This window comes from Gobius niger, assembly GCF_951799975.1.
Source record: "Gobius niger genome assembly, chromosome: 12".
NCBI lineage: Eukaryota > Metazoa > Chordata > Actinopteri > Gobiiformes > Gobiidae > Gobius > Gobius niger.
In genome coordinates, this window is record NC_136863.1 from 6,659,273 (window position 1) to 6,684,958 (window position 25,686).

General features: G+C 41.5%; 1 protein-coding gene across 1 annotated transcript in view; it reads left to right on the forward strand.

Annotated features, from left to right (window-relative positions):
- The window catches only part of plxnb2b (plexin b2b), a 307,007-nt gene that overhangs the window by 229,041 nt on the left and 52,280 nt on the right, over nucleotides 1-25,686 (forward strand). The window contains exons 25-27 of the mRNA XM_079567075.1: nucleotides 4,566-4,747; nucleotides 19,792-19,858; nucleotides 20,173-20,319. Coding sequence (XP_079423201.1) covers nucleotides 4,566-4,747; nucleotides 19,792-19,858; nucleotides 20,173-20,319 — 396 coding nt within the window. The remainder of the gene's footprint in view (nucleotides 1-4,565; nucleotides 4,748-19,791; nucleotides 19,859-20,172; nucleotides 20,320-25,686) is intronic.

Sequence of the window (25,686 nt, forward strand, 5' to 3'; positions counted from 1 at the left end):
ATCCAAGTTTGTAAGTGCTTGACAACTCCAAAAAGTGGATACAATATGGGAAAAACTACATATTCTGCGGGACCTGTCATCCAGAAAAAGCTTTGTGTTTCAACATTTAAAGTGAGTGTGACAAAATGACAGACGCCGACTAAGATAAGAATCTCAAAGTGGAGAAATTGTCTTGTTACAGCAGCTCTTAGACAGAGGAAATGTGCAATCGAAAAACAAAAGCAAATCTGCAATCAAAGAATAGTGTATATAACTTAACACTGTTTCCGATGAGAATAATATAAAAAAAAACCTGAGTAAACAGTGATTCAGGCAGTGCAGGAACATTTACTTGTCAAGTTTTCCGAGGAAGTGTTAATATGGAATGAAAGCTGTCTGTACCGTTGTGGGGGAAATGGCCATTTACAGGGTTTCCGCTAAAAAGAATTCAGTCAAGAAATTAAATGTAACCGAAAACAAGGTGTTGCATGTAATTTAAAAGAATTAAATTGGATTCAAACTGGCATCACTAGAAAAATTATGATGTTGCTCAACAACTTTTAGCGTACAAGTTCGAATCGAAAACACCAAATTATGATGCAGAACATATTCAGTTGCAGTTTTGGAGTAAATTGACTATTTTTTCTGCTCATTATGTTCAAATCTATTCCGTCTGTTCGAAGAAAAGTTGGCAAAGATAAATTAAATATGCTGCTCTTTTTTCAGAGTTTGTGGCATTAAAGGGACATGTCAGGATTTTTGACATAGGGCCTCATTTCCTGGTCATCCAGAGTGTTGTTGATTTCTGGAGATTTTGTTTTATTTTTTATTCATGCAGTCCTTATATTTGAAGAGTTTAGTGGTGCTAAGCTAGTGCTAGGCTAGTGCATGTATATGGTAACTAGTAGCCTGCATTTAAAACGTCTTCAAAATCACGGGGTAGTCCTCCAAACGTTGCCATATCTGATTTGTAGAAAGCTCCTTTTTGAATTCCATGTGTAGTAATGCCAGCCGCAGGTAAACAAACTACTGTAGATCCGGTAAGCTAGCAGATCACTCCGCCCTGTGTAGCTACAACCAGGAAGCTGATGCTGCTCAAATATAAGTTTAAATGCAAAATATTCAGTCAACACAGACATTTATATCAATAGTCTTGTGTTATAAGTGATTTGCCTCAGGTGCACTGTGCTTGGGTCAAACTGTTTATAATGCAGGCTACTAGTTACCATAGACATGCACTAGCCTAGCACTAGCCTAGCACCACTAAACTCTTGAAATATAAGGACTGCGTGAAATAAAATTATATATCTCCAGAAATCAACAACACTGGATAACTAGGAAGTGAGGCCCTATGTCAAAATTCTGAAATATCCCTTTAAAATGCAGTATTTGGGTTGGTTTGGGCCTGCGTTTTGGTGTTTGCATAATCTCCCTGTGTCGTGGCGGTTTCTCTCCACTCATAACAAAACATTTACAACAGGCTAAAAGCTTCAGTCCTGACCAAAAGCCAAGCTCAAGGGTCTTTACAACTTCCATTGGGTTTGAAACGGTCTGGAGTGGCTCTTTTGAACTTGAAAATTGCAGACCTCTGGCCCAGTTCAGTATCTGGGGATCTGTCCCGATGTTGTTGCCCCCAGCGGCTCCAGGACAGTTTCCCAGGGGCCACAACTAAATCTGTCCAAGACCCACAAACATTTCCCTTTCTTCACCTGAGGCCCGGACATGTGAGATGTGAACTTCGATGATGTGTAAAACATTAGCCCGGCTTAACCTCCACCTGAACCAAGCACTTTTTTAAAAAAAGTTTGGCTTTACCCAAATCTAAAAGCGACAAAAAAGTGACTAAAACGTGTCGAAAAATAAGAAAAGAGCACTGAAGAAGAAAAAAAAAAAACATGACAAAAGCACAACAAAAAAGTGACACAAAAACGTGACCAAAACGCAACAAAAAGCGACAAAAAAGTGACTAAAGTGCAACAAAAACACAAAAGTGACAAACGTGACGAGAAAATGACAAAAAAGCAATGAAAAAAGCGATAAAAAAGCAACAAAAATAAGATGAAAACACAACAAAAAAGTGACCGAAATGTGGCGACAAAAAAGTGTTGAAAAAGCAAAAAAAAACACAACAAAAAAGTGACAAAAACGTGTCGAAAAAATTAGAAAAAAGCAATGAAAAAGCAAAAAAAAGCAAAAAAAAACATGACAAAAACACAACAAAAAAGTGACACAAAAGCGACCAAAAAATGACAAAAGTGCAACAAAAACACAACAAAAAGTGACAAAACGTGCCGAAAAAATGACCCGGAAAAAAAAGTGACAGAAATGTGGCTAAAACACAACAAAAAAGTGTTGAAAAAGCAACAAAATACAACAAAAATGTGGTGAAAACAAGACAAGCGTTATCACTTTTGTAGGTCTTAGCTTTCAAATGAGGCATTACACAGCTTTTAGATTTGGAACCGGAGAAAATGCGCAGGGGGGGGGGGGGTCAGAGGTTAAATATGAATTGCTAATAAATTAATCCATTTAAAATCCATTGGGTATTGCTCTGTTATTTCAGCCTTAGATGTATAAGTATGAGTATAAGTATAAGTATATTGAGATGTTGGAAGTGCTTTGGGGTCCAGACCAAAGCCTCTGGAGGTCTGGATCTTGTCTGGTTAGGAACTCCTGCCCAACAGAGACATTAAAGCACAAAGTGTGATTAGTCAGAGACAGGCTCAACATTGGCCGGTCTTGTCAGTGAATTTCCTGCCAACATCTATAAAAAAAATATCTAAAGCCTCCCCCATTTAGATCCGCGTTTTAGTTTTCAGACTTCAACGGTCCAAAACGATCTCCGCCGCTCTTATCCTTATTTAAAGAAGTCTCGTGGTCGCCGCTTGCCAGACTATATTTAACACTGCTCAGTCTGCGCTTTTTATCTGGAGACCGGGGGGATATTGAAAAGTGTGATTCGTCGGGACAGGAGAAGCGGCCGATGTGCGAAGATCCATGATAATTAGTGGGACTGCTGGAGCCGGCCCAGACACAGGTAGCCCATGTGTTAACAGCCTGATATTCTTTAAACAGTGACTCCTCAAAGCCTTAGTAGTTTGAAACCACGACTAATTTTATCTTGGTAATTACTGTTTTAATCAGCGCTAGCAGTTTAATATGAAAGGGTATTTGTGGATTTGCATTTGCTGCAAGCCAGTGGGAAAATTACTTTTTCTATTAAAGTTCTCTAAATGTGGTTCAGGAAGTGCTGCTGGTGGAATAGGAGCGTTTTAGTTTCACATCAGGGTTTGGTTTAAGCCAGTATTTGTTTGTGGCCTGGTTTGGCCCTGTTGTTTTAAAGGAACAGGCCTCTGTTTTTACATACTGAGATATGTTCTTACCTGAGCTTAGACGAGTTGATCCGTACCTGCCTGGTCTTTGTGCCCGAGGAAGAGCTTGGTCGCTTCTAACTTCGCCCCATTTGGAGATATAGGAATACATTGGGAGAGGCCAAATGCTAAACAACATCTTTGGTCTTTTTGCGTGACTGAGGGCACGCACAAAGACCAGACAGGTACACATCAACTCGTCTAAGCTCAGGTAAGAACATATCTCAGTATGGAAACAGTGGCCTGTTCCTTTAACCTGTTTACTCCCACCTGACCCAAGCACATTGTCTCCAGTTTGGCTTTACTCAAATCTAAAAGCTGCTTGAAAAAAGTGTCAAAATAGCGACGAGTATGAGTGTGAAAATGCAACAAAAGGGCAACAAAAAAGGGGTAAAAAAAGTGATGAAAAAGTGACCAAAATGAGGCAAAAAAGTGATGAAAATGAGGCAAAAAAGTGATGAAAAAGTGACCAAAATGAGGCAAAAAAGTGATGAAAAAGTGACCAAAATGAGACAAAAAAGCAATAAAATAGCAACAAAATGTGGCAAAAACCCAACAGAAAAGTGATGAAAAATGATGAAAATGTGGCAAAAATGTGGTGAAAAGGAATTAAAAAAGCAATGGAAACAAAAACGTTTACAAAAAACTGACGACGATGCAGCAACAATGCGAAGAAAATTATCTTTTCCGATGAGTTTTGTAGATTTGGGTAAAGCTGAAAGGCAGGGCTTGAGAGGTTAAACCTGGTATAGTTTGTACGAGCCTGAAGTCATAACATAGTCCTCACTAAGATTGGGTTTAGTTTCTATTGTGTGAAAAAGTACACCATTTTCTTAAGTGAAAGTGCAGATCAATACAGGACATTTTCACAGGCTTGTCATACAGATGAACCGCTGAAAGAGTTAAATGTGCAGTATTTTATGAAGAACTGTGCCGTTTCTTAACCTCCAACTGTGTTTAAACTAGGTCAAACATCAGAGACTGAATGTGTCGCAGGTGTTTTCAGATGTGATGTTTCTTATTTGAACGCCTTTACTGCCGTTTTTTATTCACCTGCTGAAAATTGTAAAGAAGGCACCACAGATTCAGGCTCTACAATGTAAAAGTAAACAGTATTCATCACAACCTTAAGTCAAATAAAGTAAGAATTTCTAAAACTTCCCCTCGTCTCTCCTTTCTTTAGTAATATGTATGTTTCTCTTGTGATTTTCCCAGTTCATCCGGACTTTGGAGCGCAGCCACGACTTTAACGCGCGGGCGAAGGTGTACTTTGCGTCCCTGCTCACTGTCGCCCTCCATGGTAAACTGGAGTACTACACCGACATCATGCGGACGCTGCTGCTGGAGCTGATGGAGGAGTACGTCAACAGCAAAAACCCCAAACTCATGCTGCGCCGGTGAGTGCCGTCAACCACTGAACATCTCAATTTTGTAATCGCTCATTCACAGACAGCAATGCGTGGGGTGATATTTGCCTGATGGTTTAAGTCACGGGTGTCAAACTCATCCAGCTTCCTCTGCAGGTCACGGTCCGCAGGTAATGTTAACATGAAAATACTATTGAGAAAACATTTTTCCAATAAATGTATAATAATGAGCTTTGGTTTTAAAATAAAAGCCCGAAGGCACTGTTATAAATAATAATAACGGATTACACTTGCCGCCCTGGGGCAGACTGACCATTTACAACGTGGCTTTAATGTGTTGTTCATATCCTGATCTCTTACTATGTCAGTGCCCTCTGCTGGACACGTGTGGAATTCCTTCCTTTTAAAAAAAAATTAAGGCTGCCCCCTAGTGGCTGGAATGAGCATACTGGTTATTTCCTCAAAAATCATAACTCTGCACAGGAATGGGCGAGAGACTTACTTGTTTTTTTGACACACTCAGGAATCTGTGCTCTACAAGTACTCCTATTTTAGTTGTGGTGCTACTCTAGTTCTCGTTTAGATCTGCTTGAATCTCATATAAATCCTGAATAGTCATGATCTATATTATAAGTAATTGGTTTATAACGGGGCAAGTCCTGCTTTATTCCTGGTTGTTGTTCCCATTTTTGTCCAGGCTTGGTACTGATTTACTTCTTGGATTTTTTAAAGCATTTTTTCCTACTCAATATCCTTGTTTGGTCCTAATTAAAACCCGGTTTAGTCCCACTTTTGCTTCATGAGAAGAGGTGATTAACACGGACCCCTGTCCTGGCCTCAGCTTTGTTTTCTTAAAGTCTCGCTTTTCAACCCCTTTCACCCCATTGTGTCCAATCCAGTAACGAATAACAAAAAATACAAAGTAACGGTTCATTAGTTGTATATCAAGCTTTTTCAAACACGTCACTTTGCATATTCTTATTATAGAAGCCCCTTCAAAAGCTAAGCGGGTCAAGACATCTTTCAAACATGGCTTAGCATCTTCAAAAAGTGTGTGTAATAAAAAAGTGAAGCTCCAGTACATTTTTCTTCCACCCCCTGCTCTTCAGTTATATTCAAGCTGCTGACGCCTCTCCTCATTGTCGGAGTTTCTATGTGTTCAAGCCTCAGTCTGCCGTCCATACAGTGCACTGAATGGATGTACAGACTTGTGTAATGTAAAACTGTATTGAATGATATGGCCTGACCTTGGCGAGTTTTTTGGTGTCATTTGAATGAGAACTTTGTTGCTATGGCTTTGACATGTTTAGTCCTGTTTCAAATGGAAATGTAGTTTTTTTTGCTTTCTTAGACCTAGGTTTGGTCATGGTAGTCTGGTGTTTAGTTCTGCCTTGGTTTATGCCACATTCACAGTCAATGCTCTTGTTTTTTCCATGTCATTGTTATTCTACACTCGTGCTTACATTGAGACTTTAGTTTTCTGCATCATCATTAGCAACTACTGAAATTTAGCAACTCGCCACAGACAAAACAGCAGAGCTTCAGTGAGAGCAGGGGAACGAGCCTGTTGTAAAGGCCCTAAATACTTTTATAACGTATCATGTTTAATAGCTGTACAGCGCCAACTGCTCCACAAGCTATTTGCAAGAGGCCTCTGTTAATGGGCTGCGAAGTGTTCGGAGGCATTTTTCTCTTGCACTCCTCCGTTAGCCTAGGTCTACACATAACGAGTCACGAACGCCACTATTCCGCATTCGTGATCCTCGGTCACGACGAGTGTGGATGGAATTCGATGATTCGGGGCAGAGGCTTCACGCGCCGTCACAAACTGTTACAATGTGTCATGATTAATGGCTCTACCGGCATATGGGAACTGTAGCGTCCTGTCAGGAATCTGTTGAGAATGTCAAGAATCGGGCGAATGTGGTCCCTATAAATAAATATAAATAATAAAGTCGCTCCCATGCTCGTCTGCAGTAGTTTGTCGGAGTTCATGCAAATTAGCCGTGTGGATGTTCTAAGCGAAAACAAAACTACGGAGAACGTCCTTTATTTAGGCCGTATAAATGAAGGAAGCTTCATTTAGTGTTCAAACATTGAGGAACTGTGCTTGTTTTTTTATCTAAACTCTGGGTTCTATGTTTTTATGTTTAAAGCAGTACTATGTAACTCTTGCCCCTAGAGGCCATAAGCGCAACTGCAGATGTCATAGCATGTTGCGATTTTTAAAAACGTATTAATTGTCCGTGAGAGTAAATACTACGCTGACAGAAAAGGCGAAGGGAGAGAGGGATATTGTACATCCAATTACACAATGGAAATAATTTTTTCCACTCAAACTTGGCTATAAATATTGTTTAAAGTGATGCTAGCCCGCAGTTAGCTTTGCCTGTTAGCCTGTTAGCTTCTTCTTCGTGATTCTAGTGCGTATTAGTTGCTCCGGACCGGTGGCAGTCAAGTTGCAATTGAGCTATACCTGACCTTATTTTATCCTCTTTTAGTATATTGCAAACTCAAATGCTTGTAGGGAAAGCAGTGTGCATCAAATTATAAAACATTTGTATTAAATTTTAGGCGCATTGAGTTGCCTTGTGTACGAAATGCGCGGTATAAATAAAGTTGCCTTGCCTTGCCTTAAATGTTATGAACTTTCAGGCTATTTTTCTTGCATTTTTGTCAAGGTGGCCCTGAAAAGTGACCCTGCAAGTTGTGAAATATGCCGATAAACTTGTCCCTGTAAAGAATTTGGATGCTACAAAGATGTTAGTTATGAATGAGTTTGGACCCAACTAATATTTTAAAATCAGGTATAGCTACTTTAAGGTAAACAAGTTGCTTAGTACTGCTTTAATGTGGCACGTCTTCACTGAGAAAAAAATCCTAGTTTGTGAATCCCAGCATAAGCAGTATGAACATGTACTTGATGTGAAACATGCATTATGTTTTGCTGCTCTTGACTATCTTTACACTTCAAAAAAGCTCAGATGCCATTTGGTTTATAACTTTTGGACACTTTTTTTTTTTTGCAAAACTTTTAAGGTAAACACAGTATAATATATAATCACAATTAGGGTAGGTGCGATATGGCCTAACATCTATATCACAATATAAAAAAGAAATATCACAATAACGATATATTTGAGGATATAATTGACAACCGACAAATTACTTCAAAATCCCACCCTTCGCCTATTGGGAAAATTAATTCAGTGATACATATACATATATGTATTTTTAGATGGCATTCTAATTTCCTCGCAAATATGATCGACTCAAGCAGTTTACATCCTTCATTTCATTGCATTTTTCAGAACTGTATTGTGTTTATGCTGCTCTGATGGAGCTGAGTGTAACATAAATTGGCTTGTTGCACAGTATGGCTATGCTAGTTCCTCTGACCTGAGGTCGTGAGCGCCAGTGCTTCCTGTCTGTATTCTTCTCCTGGAATAATAATCATATTTTCTAAAGATTATGTTGTGGGCAGTGAGTTTCCGGTAGATGATCATTTACTGTGTTCAAATCTTGATGTAGGATGTGCCATTCAGAGGAGACACCTGTGATCATAAAGGATTGATGGTTTGTCTTGAAGCTAAAGGCTAACATGCTATATACTATTTCAAATTGTATAATGCATGAAATTAATGTTAGCCTTTAGCCTCAAGACAAATTCACTGATCCGGAAATATTTACACTGTACAGCAACTCGTTTACCTGCAGGAAGTGATCATCTACCAGGAACTCACTGTCCACCACAGAATGGTTAACTTAATGGAAATTAATACGAACAGGAAGTACTAGCGCCCACAACTTCAGCTCAGAGGAACTAGCGTAGCCACATTGTGCAACAAGCCAATTACAACGATATATCAAAAAATGATATCGCCATAACAATATGCGATACGATATGGCCCACTCCTAATCAATGCTAACTGTATCATATTATGCCTCGTGATAAAAGCGTACAACCCAGCCCTAATGCCTTCACTTTCTTCACTGTATTATGGTATTGTAGCATCAGGCTGCTCCACACTAACTGCAGACATTGTTTTAGTGTGTCTCTCTTGATTCATTTCTGGTTCAGAGCCTAATTATCTCTGGTTTAGCCCTGGTTTTAGTCTTAACTGTAGCTTTCATCCCCTGACTCCCCTCACACAGGCACATTCTGTTCTCCCCCTTTGCTCCGTCACTGTTAAATTGTCCCTTTTCAGCTCCCGTTGTAATCTCCCCATAATCTGGCCCTGGCGCCTCTTTAGTTGTCTGGTTTAGGAGCTCCGGGAATTGGACCAACTTGTTGTGGACTGTTTCGTTTTGTTGCCATGTTTTTGTGTGTGTGTGTTTTCGTGGTCCATTATCAAGCGCCAAACTGCTGCTCACTCCACTCCACTCGCCCTCCTTCTGTTTCCCCTTCTGGCTATTTTCTCCTCCCGCAAGTTCACTCAAATGCTTAAATTTTTTCTTTTCATTATCCTCCTCTTTTCAACACTCTCGAAGTTGGCAACTTTTATTTCTTAGGGTTTGCACTTTTCAAAGGAAACTTTTAAAAACCGTCAAGTGTGCTATTATGAATATCAATCATTCAGAGGTCCATTAAAACAACTGAGTTACAGCCGGCACTATTAAATGAAACATCCACTGACTGCCTTGTGTCTTACATTGGTATTCAGTGCGCTGTGACACAACAGTTAGCACTCTCGCCTCGCAGCAAGAAAGTCAGGGTTCAGCTCCCAGACCTTGATATGGTTGAAGTGTGCATGTTCTCTACGTTTGGGTGTCTCGTAATCTACCACTAAATTATGTATAAAGTTTCCACAAGGGGAATATCCTGGTTAAATAAAGGTTAGACAACATTTTGTTTAACACACAAGGACCTGCATATTGTGCCATGCAACATATAACATCCTCTGAATTTGGGGTTGGAAGTTGAGACTTAAGCCCTGAAAGTGCATATGACACATTAGACACATTTTTCTCTTAAACATAGTAAACACTGCCCCTCCTGGAACCGCCGCCTTAACGTGGTGGAGGGGTTTGAGTGCCCGAATGATCCTCTGGGGCCATGTTGCCGGGGGGTTCGTGCCCCTGGTAGGGTCTCCCATGGTAAACAGGTCCTAGGTGACGGGTCAGACAAAGATCGGTTCAGACGCCCCTTATGAGAGACCAACAGGCCCGGTTAAAATCGCCAGGCAGTTCTTCCGTGGACCCACCGCCTGCAGGAGGAGCCATAAGGGGAAGTGGAAGAAAATGGATGGATGGATGGGATGGATGGATGGATAGTAAACACTATTATATTTAACATTTAGCTAAAAAAAAAGAAAGAAAAAATACCCAGCTTTCTTTAGTTTTACCATTTTTCTGATGTTTATAGGTTCACTTCCTTATTGGACACTGACAGGAAGTGACGTAGATAGAGGAGAACAATTTTAAAGCAGTACTAAGTAACTTCTTTACCTTAAAAAATCCTTTCCGTAGTCCCTCTGGGGGTAATACAAGTGTTAATGGGATGATTGGGGGGTCTTTCATCTCCCCCCTGGTGTCTTTGGCCAGAAAACCACACTTGCAGTTTTTCATGCACCGGGTCGGAGTCACCAATACACACTAATGGAATCACGAAGAAGAAGCTAGCAGGCTAACAGGTAAAGCTAACTGCGGGCTAGCGCCACTTAAACAGTATTTACAGCCACGTTTGAGTGAACAAAATTATTTACATTGTGTAATTGGATGTACAATATCCCTCTCTCCCTTTGTCTTTTCTGTCAGTGTAGTATTTACTCTCACGGACAATTAATGAGTAAAAAAGACGTGACATGCTGCGACACCTGCAGTGGCGATTATGGCCTCTAGGGGCATGAGTTACTTAGTACTGCTTTAAACTGTTGCTTCACTGAAATAAAAATGATAATTATCTACTTACAACAGATGTTATTTGTCAAAACCTGTCATATGCACTTTAACTTTGTCCAGGATGTCGGTAATTGAATTATCATGAGATTAAGATGCAATGTCAGTAATTCACTCATTTTTGCTGAATTTTTCCGTAAATGGCAAATAGATACTGACACTGAATGACGACGACAGCGTGTTGCCGGCGCTAACTAACTAGGTTTGTTCATGAGCTTTGCTGTAGCGAGAAAAGCCATTTCTTACCCCACGCTACGACGAGCGACATCAGCTCTTCTCATAAAACAGCAGTTTCCTTTCTCTTTTAATCCGTTTGCTCTGATAACGGCCTCCTGCACCTAAACTTTGCCCCAAACTTTCCCCTCAGAGCCTCCATGTTTTTCTGTCTAACGCAGGACTTCTGGTTCATGTCTGTGTAACGTTGTAGTGTTTCTTCTTTATACTTTTAAAATATATCAACTGCATTTGTAATAGTAATGCCATAGTATGCATAGTAATGCCTTGATAGCATGATTTGACCACTATAGCTTAAATGAGGACATAAATACTGTTAAAAATACATTTTGAAATGATGTTGTCCTTAGTTAATCTTCGCTACGCAGGTTAAAAACTCCAAAATGTCGATTTGCACTACAAAAATAGGGCCAATTTTTACCTTCTAAATTACCGACATGGCAGATTTGCGCAGGCGGAAACTCGCAGTTCGTCATTTTTCATTTTCACTTGTGGTCCCTATGGTATTTCTAACCCCGTGTGATTTAGATAACCTTTACCACAACGGAAAACTGCCTTTGATCCAGTTCCAACATGTGCTTTACCCACACTGTACACAGTGTTGAGTGAGGTTGATGATTGGAGGCGCAGATTGGCAGCCATGTTTCTCTCCATGCAACTTACGGCTGCCAGAATATTCGCAGTCAAACCAAATTTGGATTCTGGTTTAGTTTATTTGAGCAGCAACACATGTACTGCAGGAAAAGGAGTGAGTTTGGACACTCAAAAGGATCAGGTTGAAGATCAGAGAACTTGACGGTTTGTGACATACATTTTCTCTTCAGACACACAAACCTTTCCTCGACATTGTCACAAAGCAAGTCTAATTTCCATACTATTAAGCTTGAACGCCTGGAGAGTTCCTTCCTGACTCTTGTTTCTTTCTGAAGTGCGTCCATAAACTAATTCCTGTCACTGTGACGGTTCATTCCATTGCTTTGAAATTGAACCAAGGTTTTTAATAGTTACGTTGGGGCTGTTGTGTCCTTGAGCAAGACACTTCACCCACCTTGCTGCGTACACTGGTGTATGAATGAGAGTGTGAATGGGTGGCTGGTTTCCTGCTGTAAAAAACTTTAAGTGCCTAAAGCAGCTAGTAAATGTGTGACCATTTAGCATTTATTTATGTGACCATTTACTTTCTCATTTTTCAAACGTTTCTTGGATATTCATTGGTAATACTTTTTATTGGCTGAAGAACATTAAAATCAGCTACATGGGTCGTTCCGCCAAAACAGTGCCTTTTGCTTCCCAAGGAAATAATCAGCCACAAAATGGCAATCACAACCACTTCAATCAACAACACATGATAATGGTTCAGTCCAATGACATCACAATCAACAAGTTGTTACATCAGAAGAGACTTTCCCACAACCAATCAGTGACTTTCTCTCTCTTCAATATTTTACTCTATGAACTGTTTGTGGGCATTTGGAGAAGGGCGGAAATGTGTCACGTCCTTCCTGTTACCAATATTTAATGTGTAAATCCAAGTATGTTTCTATTCTAACTTATTTTATCAATATCTACAAGACATGTTGTTTCAGTGGGTACAGCATGTGCTTCTGTGCTAGTTAGCATTAGCCTGCAATTGGCAAATTGGTCAAATTTTGTCATTCCTGTTACCCTCATTCCTGTTACCATTCTGAGGAAGAGAAATAGGAAAAATCCATTAAAGAGGGGGTATTATGCTTTTTTCAATCACATAGCACCAGTCTATATCACACTACAATGATGACGAAACCTTCTGTTGGTCTGTAAATGCAGTAAATTAGAATAATTAACTTGTATAAAATTGCTCTCTCAAAATGGCTGTAGTGAATGTCTTGAAATTGGCCTCTGTCTCTTTAAGAACTTCTGACCCTTTCCGACACGCCCCCTCCACACGCTGTCTGTGGCATCAGTGGGGAGGGGGTTCTGCTGAGGAGCAGTGGTTGGTTACTCGGCTGGTGACGGAAGCTCGGAGGCGTCTCCAGGAGGTGGGGGCGTTCCTAGGAGGACTCAGGCAAACCTATCCCTAAAATGGCTGCCATCAGAGTTTTTACAGATTGCTCAAAAATACGTGAATGTGCCAAGGCAACACTTCAGGCATGTTTTTAATGAGGGAATGACATAATAACATGATGTAAAGTTTGAAAAAGTAGATTTTGCATAATACCCCCCCTTTAAAAAAATTAAAAAGAGAGACTGAGATGGCCCCCATACATGAAAAGGCACCGATTTGACGGAATAACCAATACCATAAAATTATACTGACTGTTAAAGGGGCTGGATGCAAGTTGGCCATTTTATACTCACTACTGCCCCCTTAGGTCATACGTGTAACTGCACCTTCTATATTAAGCCTGTGCATGACGGCAATTTGGACCCGAAGTAACAACGTTTTGAGTGACAGTGCAGGATTTTAGAGGCATTTGTGTTGAACTGGTCTGGGCTCATTCTACACCTTACTAGCTGAGACCCGGCCTTCGGCCGGGCCTCGCTAGTCTCCACATTTGATATTCAGAGAAATGTCCAGTATAGTCCCTATAACCCGTCAGTCAGAATAGCTGTAGACCCGCAGTAAGTAGAGCAGTGGTTCCCAACCCATTCCTAAAACTATGGCCACTACAAATGTGTGAAATAATGAATGCTAAAAATAATTTCAAACAAACTGCAATTGGAGTGTTTGATGCACCTGTACTCCTTTCGTATATACTACAACGACAATATGTTCGATAAACTCAGGGAATAGAATTCAAGAGACAGTGGAACATGTAGGCCTATGGATTAATATTAGGGGTTCAGCTGTTACGGTTCGGGTGACGGTGCAGGAGACGTGGTTTGGTGCATCATGGTGTAAGTGCAATCTAAAAAAGAATACGTGGTTTTTTATTAGACAGTATTTATATCCTTAGAATACTAAAGGCAATGCTTTCAAAGCCGCTTTATAGAATGTAAAGGAGGGAAGGAAAAATAGAAAAGAAATGGTACAGCAGGAAAGTGGGAAAAAAAAAAATAACGCTACAGTGCAGGCCATGCGCTCGTTAAGTGGTAGTTTCACTTTCGCTTTCTGCACACGGAGGCTGAAGCTCTCGGAGCAGCGCGTTTCATTTGAAGCTCGTGTTTCTGCGTGTACTGTTTGTCGGAGACATAACTTTGGAGACCGAATATGGCCAGGATTGGATGTTACGCATTTGTGTGCGCTCTGACATGACGCAGCACTGGATCTATAATGAACCACAGCCTCGGTCACTGCAAGAGAGACGTAAACAAAGAGACGCAGATGTGTTTTGGAGGAGGTAACTGTACCTGTGCGGAGCGTCTACAGCTGCAGTTTAGCGGTGAGTGACGATGACACACATTGCCCTGTTTGGATGCGCGCACACAGGCACGGCAGTCAGATCTCGTGCACTCGCGTTGTTGTGACGTCGGGGTGTCCTCGGCCAGCAGCACCGCGGTCCATATGGACCCGTGTCCAATGCCCGCGGCCGGTGGGACGGTCACGTGGTGGCCTCTGGCCAATGCCCGCGAGCGGAGGGACCGACACGTGGGGGCCGGCCGCGGATTTTTGGGAAATGAACATGGCAAGTCTTATATAGCGCTTTTCCAGACGCTCGTCGGTGTACAATGTGTTGCAGTATTCATTCAGTCCACTGCGCACCTCAGCCCCCAGCACCAACCACGCACACAGTCACTACTGTCGCCAGGCTTCCTGGTGTTCCCAAACGGTCTCCCATCCCAGTTCTAACCAGGCCCGTCCCTGCTTAGCTTCAAAGTCGGTATGGGAAATAAACATGGCGGCGCCCAGGCGTCGGCCATTGAGATAGCGTTTTCTATAATAGATGACATTGCTGGAACATGTAGGGGGAGGAAAATACATAATATTAACATTTTAGACAAACTTGTTATCCTGATCTTGGTGTTTAGCAATTTCATCAATAGTATGAATGATGTCCTTACTGTATTAGACTCAATCATTCTTTCTCCCCTGATGGAAAGGGCATCCTGCAAGATTCAGGGAGCACAAGACTGGCCACAGAGTCCAGATCATAACCCCACTGAGATATTTGGATGCGCTGGAGAAGGCTCTGGCATCAATAAATGTACAACATATTGGAGAAAAAACATGCGCAACTCTGGTCGGAAATACATTTTGTGGCATTGCAGAAGTAATCAAAGCTAAAGTGGTTACTGCTGTTCTTATGTTTCAGCCAGGCGCTGTATTTCTGCATGCTCTCAAGTGGCAATCTTTTCAAAGTGCGAACGTGTGAACTCAACGTATATTTCAGAAAAGTCTCAGCATTTCCGATATTTTTTTCCAAATGCCCACTTCCAACAAACGCAAAGTTATGCATTTCGTATAGATAAGTTGTAACGAGAGCGCGAGTGGAACAGCACCTTATCTTCAGTTCCAATACCTTTGATTACAATCGCAACATTTAACTTTGAATTGAACAACAGTGATTGAGCCAAGCGTGGCATCTAATTTGACAGTTCTATTAAAAACTCATTTGTCTCCAAACAGAAAAATCTAATCAAACGCCGCCAACGCTGGGATCCCATCTGTCATTTTACTCGCAATCGTGTCTGTAAACATTTCGCTGACCGATTGTCGGGAAACTGAATTTGTCCTCGGAAAGAAACAAAAAAAAATAAAGGAATAAATAAATACATGTCCTCCCCAATCGTCTGCTCTCCAGTGCAATTATCCTGCCAAGGTCAAACAGTCCTTTTCTCCTTTGACCTGGTTTAGATCTGGCTTCAGTGTCTTATATTGGTTTTAAAGGGAAAGATTTCGACATGGTTCTGGCACATCAGCCTGGGATTATAAGATTTTTTTTACCTCGTCCTGGCTTTAATTCCTCAGTTGTCCTGGTTTCTCTTAACACTTTCATAGACAAAGATTTGGCACAAAGGTCGCAGGACAATCCGGTTTCCCTCCATTAAAGTTGACGTCCGTAAGATTGCGAAATGAGGTGTTTGGTTCATTATTTCATATACATGCAGGACAAGAAGGTCAATTGTATGTAATCTATTAAATGTGTAGTATATTTTGCAGATTATCACTTTAACCCAAAACATGGGCTCAAGGTTAGGGGTTCAAGGATTCACGAAATGTCCACACAAGCTCTTGGGACCCCACAACACAAGGTGATTTCTTCAAAAACTTAAAATCTGCACAATCTATAGCAGCACCAATGGGAGTTTCCAGAAAAGGGTGAATATTGTGCGAGACTCTTTCATAAGCACTTGGGCTGTAACTAATGATTATTTTGGTAATCGACCAATCTGCAGATTATTTTTTATGAATAATCGCTTGGCTGTGAAAGGAGCTTTTGTCTTTGAACCTTTTACCAGACAAAGAGGAGCCGTGAGGACAAACTTAAATTGAACATTTGAAAGGCTCTTGATGCTAATTCTGCTTTCTGATTGGATAATTGAGATATAGTGGCGCAGTGGTTATTCTCAATTCTCTATCTGTGTGGAGTTTTTATGTTCTCTACGTGTCTGCGCAGGTTTCCTCCGGGCACTCCGGTTTCCCCTACCACCAAAAACATGTATAATAGGCCAGGATGAATGAGGGTGTGCTTGAGTGTGCTAGTGTAGGATAACAGATGCAAATTAGCCCTTGGCTGCAATCCAGTGTGGTGTGTTCCTTAACATGCACTGTCCCTACCAAATAAACCAATGGGGTATAGGCACAGTGACCCCACGTGATTTCCGCCTGGACCGTAACATCGGTGTAGTCCTTCCTGTCCCGTATCTTTTATATTCAAAATTAGCAGGTCCTACACAGGGCCGCCTTAACCTACCCATAGGCCCCCTAACTTCATGCCGCAAATGTAAAGTGATTGACAGAAAAATCAACAAATTGGAGTTTGTTTTTGTTTTTTATTGAGTTCTGATAGGCCCTTGACTACTGTACCAGCCCAGGCAAACCCAGTGGATAAGGTGGCCCTAGTCCTACAAAAATGAAGAGATGGCTCAAGATTTCATAAAGGACAGCGACTAAAAGTTAGGATGTGACTGGAGCAGGTTTAAAACAGTGAGATGTAATGACTTCACTGGAGTGTTCATAACGGTGGATTTTTTTGTCTTGAGGCTAATGGCTAATTTAATAACGGCATTTTAATTATTTAACACTACTAGCCTTTAGCTCCAAGATAAAAGTTCCTACCTTACAACCACTGGCGTTTCCTTTGGGGCCGTAACTGTCCATCAGTAACTCGTTCTCCTTTACTCAATCCTGAGCTATCTCTCTGCTCATTTTGAATGCAAAAGATACAGAACAGGAAGTACAGCACTGATCTTACTGACCAGGAAGAGATCGCGTGGGGACATCGTGTATAGCCCATAAATAAAATAAAATGAAGACACAGACTGACTCCATTGCACAAAACCCTCCACAGTAATTTTCAATGTTGACCAGAAATAACGATTAGTTGTTAATCAGCACCGTGTTTTATTAAAAGAGCATTGCAATACAAAACTGACAAGATCTTTTTACAGTATCTCAGTTAAAACAAGTACAAGTACATTTTAAGGATTTTCGATGTGAGGGCGGTAACAGCGAAACCAGAAATTGTATTAAAAACCCTTTTATCATTTTTCTTTTATCTTGAAGTTATTTTGGGACTCCCAGGCCAGGACCCCGTGGCTCCCACTCTGGGTTCTTCTGCTTTAGGCGATTAATCCAGCTAGGTACTCCTGACCAAGATCTAAAGACAGCTCCCCGGGCGCTGCTCTGCGGTCCCCCGCTGCGCCTGGCCACTCGCCCTGAGGCGCTGGTTGAAGAATGGGTCAAATTAAGTCTACAAATACTCAAAAGTTTAGCCCTGATTCAATCTTCCTTTAGTTTTCCTCCCGTCAAGGTCACCCCTCCTGTCCCCGTCTGTCTATCATCTGTTATGGCTGTATACACTTCTTAATTGCGCCCCAGTGGAGAAGCCCATTACGATGATTAGGCCGCTGCGCCAACACAAGCCCCGTATACCCTCCATTTAATCAGACATGCTCCGCAGCTAACAATGGGCACCACCAGTGGATATCTGGCATTAGCACTGCAGTGGAAATGTCCTGACGGAGACAAAGAAATCAATTTGCAGCTAACACTTGTTGGTTAAAATTGGGTCTTAATACGATTCCAAATGGGGGGAATTAATTACATGTACTTGTATAAACAGGGAGCTATTACTATTATTATTGCATTTTTATGACAATGCATTCTGCCTTGTTAGTACATAGGTCAATTTAAGTGTCGAAAATCCCCATATACGATTAAATAATTGAAATGGCTTAGTGATGTTGGAATGGCTATAAATTGTCCCTAAAGCGGTAGATACTAAGTGTTGATGGCTTTTCATCATTTATTATTAACTGTGCTGTGTTTGTCTAACATGGAGATTTCCCGACACTAGGCCTGTGGAGTGGCTCTTGCTCTTTTGGAAGTCAGAGAGGTAGCACTCATGACTCCTTTTACAAGTCAGTTCCAGGACTCGACTCAAAAATCAAACTTAGAATGAGTTTCCTTGGCCTTGATTGTTGTAGCTGACGAGTATGAGCAGCCTCAGCCTCTGTAATTATGCTTAGTGTAGATAAACATGCTTTTAAATTGTGTTTTAAATTATGGATATAACTCGTAGTTCATAGGCGGGCACATTGAGTAGACAATTCTTGGAAAAAATAACAACATTAGGCTGGGCTCTTGACTTGTTTTTCCATAGACTGTGGAAAAACACGGACGCAACATCGCTATCAGCTGCTGGAAGCCTTTGCCCTGTTTTTTTTTTTTTCCCTTTTGCTATCTTTATATCTATTTTCGACCTATTCCAAATATATGGGACTGGCACCAAAGACCCAACCAAATTGCATGAACGAGCATCTGTTAGCCCGTGCTGAACGCTTTGAGGGAAGCCTAGCTTTGTCCATGGCTACTCTACGGTCTATGGTTGGAGCTGATAGTGACTCAGACTTGGACTTGCACACAGAAGACTCAAACTTGGGCTTGACTTTTGAAGATTGTTTCGATCAGTTCCTGTGATCTTCCGCAGAAGAGTCACCTGGGCTTGACTTGTTCATGAGGATTTGAAGGCGACTTGGACTTGAAAATTGTGACTCAGCTCCAACTCCTATGTCGGGTACTTCCCTTTGTTCAAATACAATGGACTCAACAAATAAACCTGCATCGTCATGTTTGTGGTTAAGTTCACGGATTGTGTGGAGCTTTTGTGTTTTTACTTTTTCTGGTTTGTGTCTGGTTACATTTTTTTTTATTGTCCTTAAAGGGGCTAGATGCAAGTTAGCCATTTTATACTCACTACTGCCACCTCAGGCCACATGTGTAACTGCGCCTTCTATATTAAGCTCGTGCATGACGGCACTTCAGACCCGAATTAACACCTTTTCGAGTGACAGTGCAGGATTTTAGAGGCTGTTGTGGTGAACAGGTCTGAGCTCATTCTACACATTAGGACAATGTTTAAACATGTGGGGGGAGGAAAACACTTTTAACATTTTTAAACTCCGTATAGTCCCTTTAAATACACATAACGTCTAATGCTTGGAACTCATGTCCAAGGTTCTACCTCAAGATCTGCAATGGGGTCCCCAGCAACTTCAAAGAATGTGAATAATTGAGACCGTGGTTCTCAACTTGTTTGGCGCTGGGACCCACAATCACCACGGGATGTCAAGTTATGACTTTGTTGGTTGAATAAGCATAAAATACGCCAGAAACAATTGGATTACAGACTCCAGTAGTGATTCTATACTTTTACTGTAGATAAATATTTTCTTGGAAAGGCTCGCGACCCACTGAAAATGGTTCTGCAACCCTCTTTTGGGTCCCAACCCACCAGTCACTGTATAAAGAATTTTATTTGAGAACCATTATTGATTGTTCCTGTGCCTTTTCTCTCCAGGTCAGAGACTGTGGTGGAGCGAATGCTGTGCAACTGGATGTCCATCTGCCTTTACCAGTTTCTGAAGGTAACGCAAATCAAACACTCTCATTTCTATGACTTTCATATTTCCTGAAAGTCAGCTAAGTTTGATCTAATTTGGACTTAACTTCATTTAATGTGTTCATGTCTGCATCACTTTCACATCCTGAGAGTAGCTGGGAGTTGCCTTTGTTTTAAGTAATTGTCATCCATTGATTCTCCGCTTATCCTCCACATTTTCCCAACATCGGAAATTAGCCTTTTACCTCCTATAGCGCTAATCGCCACAATTAGCTCCTTGGGATGATGCCTGTGCTGAGCGTCTTGTTTCTCTGTTTGTTTTTTTTGTATCTGCCTCAGGACTCGGCGGGTGAACCCTTGTACAAACTGTTCAGGGCCATAAAGCACCAGATCGAGAAGGGGCCGGTGGACGCCAGAGTGAAAAAGGCCAAGTACACGCTCAACGACACCGGGCTGCTGGGCGACGACGTGGAGTACTCTGTCCTGGTGAGGCTTGTAGTTTCCTGTCTCTTCGTTACTGTGTTTGTGCATCGCTGTCTGTGGTCCAGAAAGTATTCATCCTGCAGAGAAAACCTTAAATCATGGTTTTGTGGTGGGAAGTTGTTGACTGACTGTGAATGATCGAATACTGTTATTTAAGTGTGAACTTGCACTCATAGAACATTGAAAGACTGTTTTCATCAGGTTCCACAAAAGTCAAAAGCCACAAACTTTGATTTATATCCCTGAAGAGCAACTGATAGGACACTACACAGCTTGGTTTGAGCCAGTGTAGCACTCCCGTTCATCCGTCTTGGCATTAAATCTATATTTCTAAAAGACATGACACTATAATTTTGGCTGACATGGCTCAAAAGTTTGACTCTGTATCCAATTTGCTTTTGAACATTGACATTTTCCCTCATTCCTCCTGCTTAATGGAATGTTTGCAAGGCATGAAAATTACACTGATTCCTCGCATCTGTGCCACAGCAATGGCAATAAAAAGCATTAAATTTTATGTATAGAACTTGTGAAAGCTGCAAAACCTCATAACATTGACGGAAATACGTCTTGTCCTGGAACACCTTCGGATTAAGTTAGTAAGTGGCGTCTAGGGGCCAGGTCCAGCCGACTAAAGAAAAGGTTTGAGAGAAAGGCAATGTCAATTTCTACGTGAATTGACAATTAACATGATCTTTATATCTGCTTGTGTTAGGAAGGGCATCCACAGTTATACATGTCCCAAAGGCCTTTCATTGCACCCAACAAGTTAGTGCTTCATCTGTCATTGTCCAATTGTACGAACAAAATTACGTTCAGAGGTTAGGGTTGGTCCTGAGCCGCTGTGACTGTGCGCGCCGCCATTGTGCGCGCCGCCATTGTGCGCGCCGCCATTGTGCGCGCCGCCATTGTGGGCCAACCTGATCAGCATGTTTTTTAAAGCTAGGGAAACCGGCCTCCTGGGTCTGTCCCTGTTTCAAAGCATGATGTCCTGCACTGGTCAGCTCCTCCACCTCCCACTTCAACAGTCTTTCACCATCTTTGCCTCTCGTGACGGCTCCACTGTGCTGCAGCTGTGGGGGGGGGGCTCTTGGTGCATCTTCAGGGTTTCAGAAGAAGAAATGTGTCGGTCGTAAAAGTCTTTAAAGTCTAAAAACATGCACAATAGGCCAGGATGAATGATGTGTGTGAGTGAATGTATGGTGGTGGTCAGAGGGTCCGTTGGCGCAGACGTGTGTAGTCGCGAAAGCGCTTCTGACAGTCTCCCCCAAGGGAAACTGAAGCGACAAACGTGGCTTGCCACCACCGAGTATGGAGTGAATGTACAATTGTCTCATGTAAAGCGCTTTGTGACTATGTCTGTGAAAGGCGCTATATATATAAATAAAGATCTTCTTCTTCTTCTTTAGCTCATAAGCTAGCTGTTTGTTTGCTTTTAAAGAATCAGGGTCCTTCATGGCTAGTACTAGTCTGACCTTAGCTGTCCATAAACTCCGGTCAATTATAATTTCCCTACATGTACGTCTGGGTCTGATCTCAGTGGCCGCATTACATCCGTGGGATTTCAACCTACCATTCAGCGAGCGGGGAGGCGGGTGTTGTAGGTGACGTTAAAGGGATATTACAGGATTTTTGACATAGGGCCTCATTTCCTAGTGATTCAGAGTGTTGCTAATTTCTGGAGATATTTTTTTTGTAATTCATGCAGTTCTTATGTTTGAAGAGTTTCGTGGTGCTAGGCTAGTGCAAGGCTAGCGCATTTCTATGGTATCAGCTAGCCTGCATTAAAAACAGTCTGACCCGCTCCACGGTGCACCTGAGGCAAATCACTTAGAACACCAGACTAACCATATAAATGTCTGTGTCGATAGAGTAATTTTATGCAAAAGTATGCAGTATAACAATGTGGAACACGGTGCTGAAAAAGGCAAAAACGCTGCTGTACCGAGAGAGAGGGAAGATGCTGCTTGTTTATGCGTCGCCAAGACACAAAGTAAACAACGTACTTTCACTCCCTTGAACTTTGTCTCCAGTCAAGCACAATAATAATGGGATTAGACACACGTAAAGCGGCTTTAGTGTTCAATATTTCCCTCGCACAAAGACCCAGTCACAAACGGAAATAAGGACAAATAAATAAATACACGGAAATTGTATTTTTCTCGAGTTGATTTGTTTATGTGCTCGCAGGAGACTTTAAAAGCGAGGGAGCAGAATATGCACAAAAAAAACAGAAAAGAACAAAAAAGAAGAAGAAAAAGTCAACAGGTCAAGGAAGAACCCCCTTTGAGTGCAATTTAAAAATCACATTTTTTTTTTTTTTTTATCACTCTGCAGGACATTTACTACAATTTGGCCACTTTGAATCCCTGCCACGCTTTACTTGACACGTCTTTTATGCGACTTTGTGAATTCTGTTTTGAACCATTACAAAAGCATTTTCCAAAATTTCCATATTTTTGCTCAACTCAGCTGTCACGCCGCGGGACTGTCTCGAAACGAACATGGTAATTGTCCAAGAGAAAGTGGATATTTTACTATTGTTTGAAAGAGGAAACTTAATTTGTGTGAGGGAATGTCCACTTATCGTCTTGTGTTTAGTTGGATTGAACAGTTTTTATACACGTGAAATGTATGCTTTTTAATGCCCATATACTATATTTTAATGCCACAAACACAGAGGTAACCGGTGCACATTTCATTCCTTGAGGTTTGCCAACAGGTTTCCATAGATTTCTCCGGGTGCTCTGTTTTATCACAAGTATAAGTAAGAGAAAACATGGGCAATGGACTCCCATCAGGAAAAATAAAAATCAGTGGGACAATTCTGGTTAGAATTGTTTTGAAGACTTCCAGACCCAAAGCCCATCGAAGCTGGGTCGTCCTCCAGCAGTGATATCGAATTAAGGCCTTGGATGTCATTGAAAAGCATTAAATTGGATTGACACTGGCATCCAATCTAATTTTCTTTGAAAATAATGCAATTTCTTGACTATATTTGGTGTATAGATTTGTTGAAAATGCATTAAAGGAATAGGCCTTTTTTATAATGTACTGAGATATCTTAGCTTAGAGGAGTTCATTTGTACCTGTCTGGTCTTCACGCGTGCCCTCAGTCACATACACCCAGCACAGACAGCGTTAGCATTTAGCCTCTCCTCGTCTCCTCTATAGCTCCAAACGAGGTCAAGATAGAAGCTACCAAGCTCGTCCACGTTTTCCCTATTTAAATATGGTTACACGAAGTGTTAGACCGCACAGTAAAGTGAAGATGTTAATGCGTGGATGTCGAAGTACTCCTGGTATTATTACGCCTTACAATATAGTTCCCCTTTATATCCGCTTAGAAAATCCACATTGTTTAATTTTGTGTGACTATACTTGGATCGTGAAACACTTAATGTAACCATATTTAAATAGGGAAAAGGTGGAAGAGCTCGGTAGCTTCTATATTCACCTCGTTTGGAGCTATAGAGGAGAGGAGGAGAGGCTAAATGCTAACGCCGTCTGTGCTGGGATTACGTGACTGAGGGCACACGTGAAGACCAGACAGGTACAAATGAACTCGTCTAAGGTAAGAACATATCTCAGTATGTAAAAACGCTGGCCTATTCCTTTAAAGCAGAACTACCGTAAGTAACTCATGCCCCTAGAGGCCATAAGCGCCACTGCCGGTGTTGTGTTTTTTTACTTGTCCGTGAGAGTAAATACTACGCTGACAGAAAAGACAAAGGCAGAGAGGGATATTGTACATTGTGCCACAACCCAATTACACTATGGAGATAATATTTTTCACTCAAACTTGGCTGTAAATACTGTTTAAGTGGCGCTAGCCAGCCCGCAGTTAGCTTTGCCCGTTAGCCTACTTCGTGATTCCATTAGTGTGTTTTGGGGCAGGGCAGGGAAGTTGCAAGGGATGTTTTCTGATACCAGGGGGAGATGAAAGACCCCCCCCCACCACCACCATTAACACGGAAAGGAAGTCACTTACTGCTTCTTTGTGATCCAAAACACACTGAACTGCAATTTTGGCTTAAATTGTACACATTGGTTTGCTCCAAAGTTACCTGCTGTGTCCAATTAGCTTTTGAAAATTTAAATTTCCCCTTGTTTCCCTGTTTACTGAAACATCTGGTGGTGTTTAGAATATATTGCTAGTTAGCATTAAAGCCGCACCTGCATAAACCTGGTATTACAGATTACCTTGCAGCTGACCTTTTCCTACTATATATGATTGCAACCTTTCGCTAAAACTGAATCAAAAATGCAATCCCAATCGGTCAAATGCGTAATGCGTAGATCACAACGTCAGGGAGTATTATGCAAAAAAACAATCTCCTTTAAACTGTTTTCCAATTCAGCGCATGTTTTTACCCTATATTTTAGCCCCGGCGGCGCAGCACGTGTCTAAATTACATGTTGTCGTGCGGCGTTGGGGAGCGACACGATGTGCACACAGACAAACGAGGGTGTAGTTGCCAGGGAAACGCGCAGAGAAAACCCCCCCGAGGGCTCCGGCTGCCCGCTCCAGTGTGACATCCATTTTCAGTGTCAATGTTACTGAATAAATGAGACAGGACATGCATTCCAATGGAAATAGGAGAATGAATGAGGTTAGGAGAAAGAGCGACAAGGCGGTGGAGCTCGGGAGACTTCTGCGGTTCAAGGGAGGATTCGCTGTAATTTAGACACTTTTGGTCTGCGCGCCGAGTTCATGGTCTGTAACTTGTTTGTGTAAGGTCTCGGTCGAGCAGGAGTTTTCCATTTTACACAGGAGTTCATGAGGTGTTATCTGCACCGGCTTGTTTCCATGTGAAAGTAGACCACTGATGTTTTAGGTGTTATTCTTTGAAGGAGTGTGCCTGTAAGAATAAGATAGTAACAAGGAAAGACCGGGGCTGGGGAAGACTTTGCCTGGGGCTCCCTCCGCAGGCAGCAGTGGGAATAACTTAGTAAAAACAAGGAACTTTTCGTTTCCGTGATGAAAAGTACTTTGAGAAGAACTCATCCAATTTTGGATAATGAGCTTTAAAATGTGGAGGACAGTTTCAGGTGTTAATAATGATGCATTATTACACAGGAAGACCATAAAGAAGCAATGAAACCAGAGAAGAAGAAACTGTATGAATGAAGTGACAAGCTAATACAGTGTTTAATTAGGAAACTTAATTACATGGTTTAAAGCTCAGAAAATATATATCTCTCCTTTTTTTTATCTCTTCTTTATTTATTGGTTTATTTTATAGGGACAGTGCATGTTAAAGGTGCATTATGGAACTTTATATTGTGCATAATTGACCTTTTTGTGACCCAACGGCTGTATGAGTGGTCAGCATTGCACCTTTACCTTCGATCACGTTGGTCTTTACA